The sequence below is a fragment of the Sarcophilus harrisii genome, chromosome 3, assembly GCF_902635505.1.
Source record: "Sarcophilus harrisii chromosome 3, mSarHar1.11, whole genome shotgun sequence".
Lineage (NCBI taxonomy): Eukaryota > Metazoa > Chordata > Mammalia > Dasyuromorphia > Dasyuridae > Sarcophilus > Sarcophilus harrisii.
The window spans coordinates 487,736,335-487,750,969 of record NC_045428.1 but is presented as its reverse complement, the minus strand read 5'-3'; the positions used below and the strand labels follow the sequence as shown (position 1 = coordinate 487,750,969).

Genomic DNA, 14,635 nt, shown 5'->3' with positions numbered 1-14,635 from the left:
TTACATTATTTTCATTGGCAAAATAAGTTTTGGAGATAACATCTTGGATTGTGTTTAACTTTTTAAGTGAAATATTACTGTTATTTTGTTGGGACTTTGGTCTAAGTGACCTTGCTAGAGAAGAAGAAACTGTTCAGATCATCATTATCAAAATCCATGGTAATACTCAGGATATGGATCGTTTGTTAACTATCCAAATGTCTTGCTAAAATGAATAGTAAACTTTCTATAGCATTTTCCATCAATTTAGTAACAACGGGTCAACAAAAAACAAAGGAGATCTGGCATTACCTGCCCTTGAAGTCATAGTGGCTCTTTGTTGTCACAGTGTCCTTTTCATTGTGCTCACTAGTCTTTCCTTCAGTAGTGTCTGGAATTTTGTCAATATTTTGTGCCCAACTTACTGACATATTTAGTCTCCTTTTTTGGAAATTGGGACATTTGTTCTCTTACTTATCACTGACAGTGGCTTAGTGGTAACATCTGCCAGACCTTAGGATGGTTGCTAGTTACCAGGATCAACTAGTTATTCTGGACTATCTCTTTATATATCTTGAGTATCAACTCTTTCTTAGTCACTTTTGTTCTATTTTCTTTGGCAGAGAAAATTGAAAGAAATGCATTAGGAATTAAACATCTCTGCCTTCTCTTTTTCTCTTGTTGGTTATCATTGCATCATTCACCCCAAACAAAGGTCCGTGTCTTCTTTGATCCTCTTCTTTTGCTAAAAAAACAAACACTTTTTTGTTGACTTTAGCTTTCCAGATCAGTCTCAGTTCATTCTGAACTAAACCATTCCTGATAGAGTTCTTATGGTATTATTTTATGTTTTCGTACTCATTCTCTGTTACTTATCCCTTTCTTCCATTTTTTGTCCTTGTCTTTATAATCTGAGTATGGTGGTTTGTTCCCTTTGCATCCACGTTGATTTTTAAAGGAGAAAGGTGTTCTTTTAATTTTTTTGATAATTTTGCTTGATGTCTTTAGAATTTCATAAAGTATCAGATATCATATATGATATCATTTGTATTCCTATACATATTCCTATATATGTAGCACTATGTTTCTATTGGGAATACCAGAAAATATAAGACATGATATAATTGTTGTTGTTTTTTAATTTTTATTTTGCAGGGGCAATTAGGTTTGTTCGGGGTCATACAGCTAGAAAGTATTAAGTGTCTGAGACTGGATTGAACTCAAGTCCTCTTGACTTCAGGGCCAGTGCTTTATCCACTGTGCCATTTAGCTGTCCCCATCATATGGTTTTTATCCTCTTCAGAACTTTATAAAACTTGGAATCATCTTCTCAGAGCTTGCCCTCTCATTTTCACTTAGTTCATACCTTTTTGAGACACATTAAAAATTAGTAATGTGACATAAAATAGCAAGAGAAATAAAGGATAGACTACAATTTAATGAATTGAGATATAACTTGGTGGTGTGCATGCACTGGCCATTCATTGTTGTCTTGTAAGTGACCATCTACATTTTATTTCCAGCTTATTTTTCAGGGATCTTGAGCTGGAAGAATTAGGTTAGTTCAGTCTTGTCCATCGCACAAAGAGGAAACTAAGACTCAAAAGAAGTTAAATCATTTGCTCTAGGTCAGCAGGTACTAAATTGTCTACTTGAGGGTTCAAATCAAGGCCTCTTGGCCTAGAATCCTGATCTGCTGACCCTGGTTGTCTGGCAGGAATCCCAGAAGTCATTGACCCATTCTTTCCTCTCATATCAAACCCTAGTCAGGACACTAGGATTTCTCTGCCAAAGCTTAATGATTCAGTGTAAACTCTTATGAATTGTATAGTATTAGTCACGCTTGCCCTCAAGGCAGATAGTGCTCCATGAATTGAATGTGAAGTTTTTCCTTGCTTCTCAGAGGTTTCTACTACCTCTACAGAAAGAAAATGTACACCTGCCCACCCTCCGGTCTTTTTTTATTTTTTTTTATTTTTTTATTTATTTATTTTTTTTTTATTTAATAGCCTTTAATTTACAGGATATATACATGGGTAACTTTACAGCATTAACAATTGCCAAACCTCTTGTTCCAATTTTTCATCTTACCCCCCCCACCCCCTCCCCTAGATGGCAGGATGACCAGTAGATGTTAAATATATTAAAATATAACTTAGATACACAATAAGTATACATGACCAAAACATTATTTTGCTGTACAAAAAGAATCAGACTCTGAATTATTGTACAATTAGCTTGTGAAGGAAATCAAAGATGCACCACCCTCCGGTCTTAGTGTCTTTTGTGTCTGTCCCTTTACATTCCCAGTTACTGTCCTGCTTCATTGTGATTCTTTCTAACTATTCTCTGGAAAGCAGTGCCATTCACTGAAAGAAAATTGCACTTGGGAGTCCAGAAAGCCTTAGCTTTGAATCTGACTCCAGAATCAGAACCTTGAGCAGATCATTTGGCTTCTTTGAGTCTCAGGTTTCTTTATCTGGACAATAACAGATGCTTCATAGGGATTTTGTAAAGATGAAATGAGACAATGTATATAAAATGCATTGCAAATATTGAAGTGTTGTGCAAATGTCTGTTGTTATGTCTCTCTAGTTAGTTTTCCTGACTTCAAGTCTTTGCCTATTCCAACTTGAGCTGTTAGATGATATTATTTTTACTAAAGCTTCCTTTAAAAACCACTGTCATAATGTCCTCTGCTTCAAAAAAGCCTTTGATGTGTTTCTGTTTCCCTGTTTTCCTATCATTATGATTTTTAAAATTTTCCATAATCTGCCTCTACCTAACAAACCTCATTTCTTACTGTCACAATATTTACATAAGGAAATTCATAAGGATAGGTACTCTCTTTATTTTCATTTTATCTCTTCCAAGGCCTAATGTAATGTTTTTCTAATTGTAAGTTCTCAAAAAACTTTCCCAATGAATGTATAAATAATCCCTCAATTTTAAGCAAAATTGGTTAATGTAATCAGTCTAGCAGAAGTTAATCATAATCATTTCCACCTCCATGCCTTTGTTTATTGTGTTCTGTTTTGGGATTCTCTCCTTTTATCCACATTCTTCGCATCCTTTAATGATGTCTCATTCACTTCTGTGAAAACTGACTTTTTCTAGTTCTCACTGATTATTTTTCTTCTACTTAGAAAAGTGTTATTCTTAATTTGACATATTAACAAAAAAGAGGCTTGTACATGAGACCATATGTCTTATGTATAGCTTTCATTAAAATATATCTATGTCTATGTAAATAAATTCCACATAGTTAATTTCAAAGTTCTCTGACTTGTTGATCAACCTTTTGAACTTCCCCCTGTTCTCTTCTATATGTTTAAAAAATGCCTAAGTGGCCTTTTTTCCTTTTTTGGTATTAATATTTCTAACCTTATATACCAATAACCAAAGCCTTTGTAATAAAGTCATACTCAACCAAACAAAACCCCATTTCAATTCACACATTCATCAAAATTTCTGGATCTTAAGCATGCTCCTCCCCCATATTTGCATTGATCAGACCTCTTATATTTTTCAGAGTTATTTTTATTATTTCTCACAGGGTAGTAACATTTGATCACATTCATATACCACAATTTCTTTAGCCATTTCTCAATTAATAGATTGCCCCTTAATTCCTAGTACATGACTATAACAATGACCACAGCAAAAATAAACCCAATGCTGCTTTAAGTATTTTTATACATATAGATTCTTTTGATTTTTTTGATTGAAAGTGGGGTGTCACTTAATTGATGATGTTGGGTCAGACCTTTTATAGCACTTGTAGCATGCAGTTTAGCATTTAATTACATAGAATTTTCTATGTTGTGTGATTTTATGTTGTTAATCTTGTGATCCCCAACTAGATTAAGTAAGTCCCTTGAGGAACAGGGACCTTATGATATATTTTGCTAGATTTTCTGCATTTCTCGGAGTGCTAAACAATCGGTAGTCAAATGTGAAGACCAAGTTAGCACCCTGGATGCCTTAGAATCAGCCGAGTCAGGATAAGCAAAAGTCCTTGGTCTTTAGAGGTAGAGGTGAACAGGATGGACGCAGGACCTTCCTTCTTTTTCTCTACCACCAAAGTGATTCTGGTTGTCTTACTCCACCTCCCTAATCGGTATGCACCAAAGGATTGAACCACCACAGAATAGTGGGAAGGACCATTTTTGAAGCATATGCTAATAAAGTATTGCCCAATCAGTAGTTAGCCTTAAGTGCTCAGTTGTCTGTCCTCAGTGTATCAACTTAGAGTTTCAGCCCTTTACAGTCAAATCAGTAGTTTTTGATTGAGGAGTGTCAAGGTTGTTACAATTTCCCTTGGGTTTTATGAGAGAATTAATTCTATAAGACCAAAGAAACTTATTAAAAGTGTGTGTTATTATAATGAGACAGTAAAATTTGTGTTTGTGGAAGAAAATGTAGTTAATTATTAATAAAATAATTGATGTCTGATTAGAAATGGACTTTTCAGAATGTATTTACATTTCTTCTAGTGTATGCAATTCGAGAAGCTGCCACAAACAACTTGATGAAACTGGTGGAGAAATTTGGTGCTGAGTGGGCCCAAAATACCATTGTTCCCAAAGTACTAGTAATGGCAAATGATCCTAACTACTTACATAGGATGACCACTTTATTCTGTATTAATGTAAGTATGGAGTGTATGTTATTTATTGAAGCTTGTCATTAAACCAGTTGTTCAAAAGTTTTTTTTCCCCAAATTCCAGACACAGTTATTTTCAGAATGCCTTCTGACTGAGCCTTTCCATCTGCAGAATGTGGGCCTGTACTATGTGATCTTGAAGGCCTTTTCTAGCTCCAGAAATTGTTTTGATTTTTGGAATACTACCTAATACTTAGAATGACATCCCATGTGTAAAAACTTAATGTTATTTGTTTGCCAGCAACTTAGCTACTATAATTTCTTACCTTGGTAATTAAAATTTTGTGAAATTTTAGAACTGTCACCTGGGAGATTTTCTTTGATTTGATGTTTTTCTTTTTTCTTTTATTCTTTTTTTTTTAAGGCATTGTCTGAAGCCTGTGGCCAGGAAATCACAACTAAACAAATGCTACCAATTGTATTAAAAATGGCAGGAGACCAGGTAGCAAATGTTCGCTTTAACGTGGCTAAATCTCTACAAAAAATTGGTCCAATTCTAGATAGGAGGTATGATTTTAATCTTTAACTTCTTGTTTTTAATGTAATGTTAATTTCACTGAAGTTAATATGTTTCCCAAAGACAAAGTGTGTAGTGGAAAAAACAGTGATTTGGCACCTGAGCTGGGTTGAATTCTTGGCCTTTGGCAAGATTCTTTTCTCGCATTAGTTTTCTTATCTGTAAAATAAAGGGAATTGTATTAGATCTCTGCATTTACTTCCAGCCATAAATCTTTTATCATAAGGTGGTTATTAACCATTTAGAAAACATTTAAAGATCCCTGTTTTGACTTTCTGTAACAAGACTGCCATAAAAAAGAATAGAAAATTATTTGATTTTGAAGACGATTATATTGATAGTTTCCTTAGGAGTCAAATTAGTTCATAGCTGTTAATTTTTATTACAATTTAAAAAGATTTCTCCTTTCTGTTTTTTAAAGAAGCCAAATTTATACTGTTATTAGGCAACTATTTTTATGATAAGTTACTTATGTTAATAATACTGTTTTGTTTTAGTGCATTACATATTGAAGTCAAGCCAGTGCTGCAGAAGCTGGGGCAGGATGAGGACATGGATGTCAAATATTTTGCACAGGAAGCTATAAATGGTAAGTTTTTGGGTTTTTGTTTGTTTGTTTTTGGTTTGTAATGTTTTGTATTGCTAATAGGACATAAATTCTGTTTAGTAAGAAATACGTCAAGTTTTATATAAGATGCTTTAATCGTTATTTGGGGAAGTGTCTTTCCATCTATTTGTTAGATAAAATATGGCTGGACAGACCCTTCATATTATATCATTGCCCTCCCATAATGAACATGTTCAGTATATCTTTGTCTGGGAGATGGTAAGAAAAAGATTTTTCCTATTAATAACAGTAGGAAAAGATAATTACATTTTAATTTTAAATTATAAACATGTTAACTGTTGGGTAGCCTCATAGAATGAGGGACCTGGTTAGTTTGAGAACTTTATGATTTTTGATGGTTTTTTTCCCCCCAAAGCTATTATATAAACCTGTATCATATCATATATCTGTATTGCTAATTTTTTTTTCTCTTTTTGAATTTTCCAGTTCTTGCCTTGGCATAATGAGGAACAGGAGGGAAAAGATTTTACTAAATTCTTATCACAGATTTCTAGTCAATGTGTTCTTAAACGGGATGCAGAAAAAAAGGAAAACCTTCAAGATCTCATCCAAGCAAATGGCAGCAACTGTTACAAGAAATCAGATTTCAGTGACTTGACTTTCTCAAGATGAAATGGGTTTTTTTTAAACTTGTTTTTTTTTTTTTTCTTTTTTTTTTCTAAGATAATTATTTAAGCCATTCTTATGGTTTCTGACTAATTCTCAGCATTCAGTACAGTCGATTCTCAATTATCCACTAATGGGTTATTCATGACAGTTTCTGTCTAGCCAGTTCCTGGGGCCTTCTTGTCAGGACCAAAATGGGGGGAGGATTGCGTATAAGGGTTTAATTGAACCTGGGATATGGAATATAGTCAGTGTCTGTGTGTTTATATATTTGTCTGAGTATCTCTCTGACTGCATTCCAAAACTAAGTACATGTGATTTAATATTGACTGTTATTTTATACCTCATTTCTCTTATTTGTGTGGATAATTGAGATTTGGCTGTAATGGAAGTCTCCTTTTACTGGATGATGGTGACTTTCATCAGTGTCTCCTGAAAGGGGCATGTGGAAACACAAGTTTAATGTATTGGTTGCTTTGGTTTTTATTTGCTTGATTTTGACTGTAATCATGTCATTCAGAAACCAAATACAGAAGCATATTGCTTATTATTGTTGTGACATTGAAACCTAACTGTATTGAAACTCATTGGTGTGAATACATTTAGAAATAATTCTCTTTCTTGTCTGAGAAACTTTAAATTTAATGCCTACTAGTAAGCAGTAGTTTTTCCCGTTTCATTGTGAAATTTCACTTTTGTATTTCTCAAGAGTAAAGGAACACGGGTTTAATTAATACTGTGTGGATTTCCTTTATAAACTGGTTCTGCTTCCAATAATGTTAAGATCCAGTCATTGATACTGTACAGTAACTTTTCAAACTGGTTTCATTGCTCTCTTTTTGATATGGTGATGTCTTGTCTTTTTATAGCTTAAAATTTGTTTTTCTGCATCAACAGTAAAACCTCATTAATTCCTCTTGGAATTTGTGAAGATGGATTTCATAGAAGGGTTTATTAAAACAAATTACCTTTGTACATCAGATGGAAGGAAGCATATTTGGACTATTTAAGAAGACAATCTATTTTCAAGCACTCTCAAGTACTTTAAAAAGACTCGTTTCAATTGTATGGCCCTTGATGTGCTAATTACTGATCATTCTTATATAAAAGTGGGTCCAACAGGAGCTCTACTAGGCAATATTTTGTTATCCTAGTTTGAGTTACTTTGTGTACTTGAAAAATAATAAAATTGTATTTCATTAAACATTTTGAACATAATTTTAAATTTGTAAATTTTTAGCTTGTTTAGATTCTCCACTAACCCAAATTATGAATCAGGGATGTTTTGTTGTACTATATTTTTCTTTAGGTGAGACTTGCTGTGTGGTTTGTTTCATTTTTTGTTGTTATTTTGTTTTTGAGTTGTTTAATTCATAACTTTTTAGCTTTTATTGAGCCCTTACCTATCCTGGTTTTGTGAAACCACTAAGAATTCTTGGTGACTTTGTATTATTTTTAAATAATTACATAAAATCAAGTTTTGACTCACTACTTTAAAGTTTGTCGTAACTCCATTGAAAAAATTTTTATGTGAACATTTAAATAACATTTGTATTTGATTATCAAAGTGCCTTTTAAGAAGTCTATACTTTTTTTAATTTTTTAAAATCTCATATTTCTATTTTGCTGATAGACTCTTAACTAATGGCAATTTGAGTCTAATATAATCACGTAATTTTATGTGTAGAAGTCATTGTAAATATAACCTCATATTCCAGAGATTGCTATTTTTTAGGCCAAAATCTGAAACAATTGAAAGAAAATTAATATTTGAATACATCATTTCTTTTTCTGTTAAAAGTGATTCCATTTCCCCCCCCCCCTCCTGCCTCCCAGAAAGCCCTGTGCTTTTTTATGCTTAGGCTGTTCTAGCTGTTTTTAAAGTGTGTTTCATCAGTGCACTCGCATTCAGCCCTTTTTCTTTAAGGTGCTTTTTGTGAAAAAGTCTTTTTATTGGCTGGACGGGACTATGCACTAACAAACTACTCTTTCTAACTTTTCAGCCACATTACTTAGCGTGATTTGAGCATTTTCTCTTTAAGCTCAGTTTTCTTATTTGTAAAATAGTAAAATATAACATCCCATGCATGGGATGAAATAGATCTCATCTTTGTATACTTATCAGTACTTAATCATTTGGTGGCCAGTTTTCTAGTGATGAGTCTTTCAGAATTCATCCAGTCTTAAATCTTTTGATGGGCTTGAATTTTGTTAACTGAATTTGGTGTAGGACGTGCTATATGTAATTTATGATAGGCTGACCTAGCCTTTAAAAATACAGGGTCACAGAACCCCAAGGAGGCATGAGAGTTAGCTGTTATATAATATAGAATATGATCCTTTTTATGTACACATCAATTTCTTGGCATGTTATCTTTTTTTTTTTTTTTTTTTTTTTTTTTGCCTCTGTATATTATCTTTGCAGATTATTTTAGTCCAAGTACTCAATCTTTTAAGATAAGAAGAAATGGATATGTGCAACATTGTGCCTAGTAGTAGCCTCTGTTTACTTAAACCAAAGCTTAGTTTTTTGTTGAATTTTCTAAACCAAACAGACAAATAATGGATTGCTCAGAAATTTGTGCTCCTGAAAAATTAATTGCATTTTAATGTAAAGAGCCAGAGTAGAAACTTAGCTTTCTCTGCCAACCTAGACTCTTTTTTAAGTGTAAATGCCTCATTTGTTATGGAACTCACATGGATGTTTTTTCCCTTAAAAGGTTGAGTTTAACTTAGTTCAGAATTATTAAAACAGCTTTTTCTTATTTCTATTCTATTGCCAGGCAGATAATACTGATCAGACTGGCCTCTTAATGTATTGAATAAGCAAATTAATAGTTTCTGGTAAAGCTGTGTTGAAATAATTAATGATAGTCACCCCTAAAAAAGTCATCTGATGCTAATTATGTGATGGGCTCTTCAAGGTGAAACTGGACATCTTGATCATGCAAGGAGTATGAGAAAAAAATTTTAGAAAGTTCCTAAGGACCACTTTCTGATCTCAGACATTATTCCTGATGCAATTATTGAGCACTTATGTCATTGTTCCTTTTAGCTATACTTCTTTTACTGTGAAATAAGTATGTTGTGTGTGACATACTAATATTCTAAAAGAGTTCTGTGGTCTGCAGGGTTGTATAGAAGCATTCTTTATTAATGGAAGAGTAATGCTTATCCAAAGTTGCTTAGATAAATTAGTAGAATGTTTCTCAGTGACTTTTTGAATCACCTTTATTAAATCTTTTTTTAAGCTTCTGTCATCCCCACATTACAATTTACTAATTCTTAGCTGTCCTTTATATTACAAGGCATGAATGACATATTTTGATTTTTCCCATTTTTATCTAATTGACCCTTTTAAAATCACATCTTTTGCCCTGTTTCTACCTGAAATATTTATATTCCTCATCTTCTAAGCTAGCAATCTCTCCTCAATCCTGCTAATTTCTAGAACTGTCATATTATTAGGGAGGGATAGACATCTTCACCTTGAAATTGCAAGGAATTAAGCTAAGTGTAAAGTAGAAAAAAGTGGGGAGACTCGGATTGTATACCTAATAAATGAGGTGACTGTAGCCCCTTTAAAGGTTAGGTCTCTAATTAGGAGGCTCTATAGGTTATCATAACTTGTGTGTCACCCAGTGGGTAGTATTTAGGACCACTCAGATTGATGGCTGACAATCCTGAGAAAAGGAACTTAGTTTTCTGTGTCTATCTAGACCTTTAAGGGACTTTAAGACATGACACCATTCAGCATCATATTGAAGCTATTGTGCCTACTATATATTCTGATTGCAGTCTTGGAAGCACAGATGCTTATGGTAAGGATTAAGCATGAGGCCAGGGATAGATGTGGTGTAGAAACTTGGGAGGCTAAGTTTGCCTAAGAAACGAGGCATTTGGGGCTGACAGGAGTCACTCGGCACCCACAGATCAGATAGAGCATAAGGAAGATAAGTGCAACAGAAGCCCAAAGTCTAAACTTGATGGTAGTAGTATGAAGGGGTCTCCTTTAAGGAGAAGTAGTATGGTCCAATAAAAATCGACTAGAAATTAGAAGTCCTAGGTTTGTGATTTGACCTTGGACAAATTACTTAGCCTCTGAATTAGACTTTTCTTTCCATTGTAAAATTGACTATGGAATTTTGAGCATTAAATAAGATTGTAGTAGAAAGCATTGAGCACAATCATTAACTCTTGGGCAGTTTTAGAACAGCAAAGACCAGAGGATTTTATTCCGGATCCTTGAAACTCCTGTTTTTCAAATGATTTCCCAAGATGTGCTGGAAGAGCTCCCCTGTTGAAGCCATATACAGATCATTCCAAAAAGCTCAAGCACAAGACTTTAGTAAAATACGGCAGAGTAGTTTGGTGAGAAGTTGCTGTGGAGAAGATTGTGTTCCAACTCTTGGTATTTTAGAAAGTTAATATTTGCTGAAATTTTTCCTTGGTAGTAATTTCCACTCAAACAAAAGCATTTGCTGAGCTCACTGTTTAATATTCCAAATGTTCTGCATGCCTCATTGGACACTGTTCTTCATTGCGCAGACTCCTAAAGAGTCCCTTTAGGAAACAGACACATGTCAAATTTATAGGCAGGGCAAATAGAGCTGGGGCTGACCTCAGGCCCAGGGCTACAAAGTACAGAATCATTTAGAATTGTCATTTAACACATTTGGAAAAAGTTTCTTTCAGTGATGATGTGCTCAGACTAATGAAAAATAAAAATTTTTTTAAAATCCAGTTTACATGAAAAGTTTAGAAACTAGGGAGGAAGTGAAGCTGACCAACTTGGGTTTGGTTTACTTGGAGTAGTTTATCATAACATTGAACACTTCATGAAGGGCAAGAATTCTTGACAAGGAGATTTTTTTTTCCCCTTGTGGCAGTGAAGTGTTTGCTTGGAGGAAATGTCAGGGGAAAAAAATGTTTGTCTTAGAAATCCCCTTGGCTTTTCCTTCTCTTGCATTTGAACCAAAGGTGAGGTCATGAAACCTGGTGTTCCTTAGTTCAACGCCCTAATATTGTGGCCGTTTATCTTGGAACTCTCCAACATGAGATGCTGTACAGTCCTGCAGCCCGAGAGTTAAAACAGTCTGAGAACAGCTAAGGAAACAGGTTGTCAATGGTAGGCATATCTTAACCTGTATTTGAATGATCATCAGTACAGATCAGTGTTCGGAGATCTGCTGTAACTTTGATGTGGGAGTATATTACAGGGTGGGGGTCATTTACATCTCATTGGGGTGAGATGTCCAGGCTGCTTAGTTTCCTGTTGTAAATTAGTATGTATTTCAGGTAGCATTTTGGACTCCTTAGTATTGTATCTTGTAGAACTTTATTTGGGAAAGATGTAAAGTAGTCTGCAATAGTAGTTAAAGTTGAGTTAACTTCACTGGTTAATCAGAATCATGACAACTACAAATTTCAGTATCCCCTCACAATTTTAAATAAAAATCTTTATAAACCTGAAATGAAGATGGGATTGTGAGAGCTGAGATCACTTCAGTGATAGGAGTATTCCCTGGAGAAATAGTGTATTTCTATCCTTAAAATTCTAATTCTTGAATCTGTCTTCCTGTATTTCATTTCTGGGGAGTCTTATAACCAAAATCAAAAGGGGATTATCTATTCAAACCTGTAAAATTTCATGGTACATGATGCTGGAATTTTCCCTACATTTGTTTCACATAAGGAAAATATAACTGGGGTGTGTTGCAAAAATTAAAATTGGGCACTGTCATTATGCCAGAAAAGCTCTGCATGTCAGGCAGCCAGCTGGTGCAGTGATCAGTACAGGATCTGGAACTGGGAAGACCCAAGTTAAAATTTTCCTCAGATACTTTGTCACTAAGTATTCCTGGGAAAGTCAGTCTCCCAAATTTCAGGTTTCCTTATGTGTAAAATGGGAATATTGGCTCCTCATGCTGTGATTTTGAGGGTAAAATGAGAGCATGTCTTGGAAGTATTTTGCTAACCCAAGAGCCTCAGGCTATTTCAAGTTCTCTCTCATGGGTTGGTCGAACGGTTTTTAGTTTTGTTTTTTTAATTTCAACCCTTAAAGGTGAATGTTAAGTATTAAATTACCATAGTGACTGCTGGAGGAGAGTTGGAGGAATCTGCCAGATCTGGTCAGGCAGCTCAGTGGTTATTCTTCTAAACCTAATTTTAAGGTACCTGATGAAGCATTTTATGCATTACCGCTGCTTTGTGAGATTGGTGTTATTAGCCCCTTCACGCTGTTGAGAAAGCAGCTTCAGAGAAGTTGAAATGACTTGCATGTGCTCCCACATGGTGAGGCCGTGTTCAAACCAGGGAAGTACTGATTCCAGGCCCACTTTTCTCTCCACTTCACCCTGCCTACGGGCTGACTTCCTGCTGTCAGCTGTTCTCTACTTTGTCCCCAAGCCGAGCTGTGAAAGCCCACAAACCTCCTCAGGTGGGTACGTGCCTTCCCCTGGATGGAGCTGTGGTTGATTGCTTCCTGATGGATGATGTGTTACTAGGCAAGGGTTAATGGAGATTTGTTTATTGAATCATGAAATAGCTGTCACATGATTTTAATCAAAACACCATTTCCCTGACAACGGGTGATGTCAGTCTTGTTATTGTAGGAAGGAGCAGCTGTGAGGGACATTCAGTCTCCATGCTGAGCTGGAGTTGGAGACCGAAGTCAAGTGAAACATCAATAAATAGTGGTTACAAAACTCACTGTGGGTCACTGAATCCCTGCTCCCCCTCTTCCTCTTTTCTCTCTAAGCTAGGACAATCTGTCCTGGGCAAAGATAATGACCAGACCCGGAGCCTGCATCTTCCAGTGTCCAAGGAGGGAATCGAGGGAGAAGGTCTTATTTTGCTTCTGTTGCCTTCATCCCTCTGCCCTGACCTCTTCACACTTTTAAGTTTTCAAGATTTAAAGTTTTTTTTCTTGTAATTCTGATGCTTCTGTTTGCTACTTTTTGTATATCTACAATCATTTTCTTTACTGAGCGAGGGTCAAAACATTTGGCCTATACCTGTGATCCAGGAGTTGATTTTCCTTAACGGTCTGTCTGAGGTTCTAGTTCAATTATCACAGTAGGGTTGGAATAAGCCTGGTTGTCACCGAAAGTCCTATTTATAGGAAGTTGGATAAACATCCATGCTTGGGGCAGTGCTGTCGTGGACATTCTGTTCAGCATCCCGCACTGTACATGGCTGTTCTAAGGAGCTTAGCCATACACTGTAGATGCCTGGCATTTGAAACTTTGTAGGGTCAAATCCCATCAAGAAAACCAGCTTCCTTGAATCAAACAAGACAGTTGGGGAAGTCTGTCAAGTCCAGCTGGGGAGACTGTTTTCCTTCTTATATTTAGAAGCAACCACACTCAATGTGATTCCTGAGAGTTGCAGCAACTCTAGTTGGTTTAATTTGGCCTATGGGCACTTCACACTAGAGAAAATTTGGGAGTTCAGAAATAGTAGGCAGAATATTAGGAATCATAGGAGCAGAGCCAGGTACTCAAATGTTTAATTTTTCCTCTTGGGTAATAATAATTTAGATTCTTCCAGTCTTTCTGTTCACCCTGGAAAATTTGTCCATTACCTGAAAGCTGCATCCTTTCACTGGGATTGGGCAAAGAGCTATTTAGACAGGGTTAATGATCATTTCTGGTAAAGCTTTTTCCGGTCTCTCCTACCAGAAATCCAAACCTGATATTATCTAAAACTCGTATTTTTCAGAAAATCGGGAAGAAAGGCTAATTCCCCATGTCTGTGTTGGAGCAACTAACTGCACTGAGGACAAAGGGGTAAAGAGCCTTACATTTTTGCAAGTGAACAGTGAGTGCTAACTTTCTATTAAGAAGATAAAACAAAATGAAAAACAGGAATAGGTTATGAGGGAGGGCTTGTGGGAGTCAGTTTAGGAGATTCAAAAGAAAATAACTTCAGTTTGCATAGCATTTTATGATTGCGAAATACTCTGGACCCCCACAATCATCCTGCTAAGTATTAGCCTCTCCGTGGAAACAAACACAACCACTGAAGCATAGAGACTGATTTGCTTAAGTTCTTACAGCTTGTCCGTGACAGTCACAACTAGAACCCAGATTTTCCTCCCAAGGTACTTTCCAGTTGATCATTATGATTGGAACAGGGAGGGGAGGAAGGAAAGCAGACAGAAAAACTCCAGAGATTCTAAGCTAAGTCTTCCAACATGTCAAAAGAACTCCAGAATGTGATCTCCCACTTTTTCATC

The 14,635-nt window shown here is 35.5% G+C and overlaps 1 protein-coding gene across 2 annotated transcripts in view; it reads left to right on the top strand.

Moving 5' to 3' along the window:
- PPP2R1B (protein phosphatase 2 scaffold subunit Abeta) overlaps positions 1 to 7,887 on the top strand; it is a 28,717-nt gene extending 20,830 nt beyond the window's left edge. Inside the window, exons 12-15 of one of the 2 annotated variants that reach the window (XM_031961164.1) lie at positions 4,476 to 4,630; positions 5,010 to 5,152; positions 5,660 to 5,751; positions 6,217 to 7,887. In XM_031961164.1, the coding sequence (XP_031817024.1) occupies positions 4,476 to 4,630; positions 5,010 to 5,152; positions 5,660 to 5,751; positions 6,217 to 6,233 (407 nt within the window). In that variant the 3' untranslated portion in view covers positions 6,234 to 7,887. The remainder of the gene's footprint in view (positions 1 to 4,475; positions 4,631 to 5,009; positions 5,153 to 5,659; positions 5,752 to 6,216) is intronic. The other variant, XM_031961165.1, reaches the window with a different exon arrangement.
- Positions 7,888 to 14,635: the final 6,748 nt, after the last annotated feature.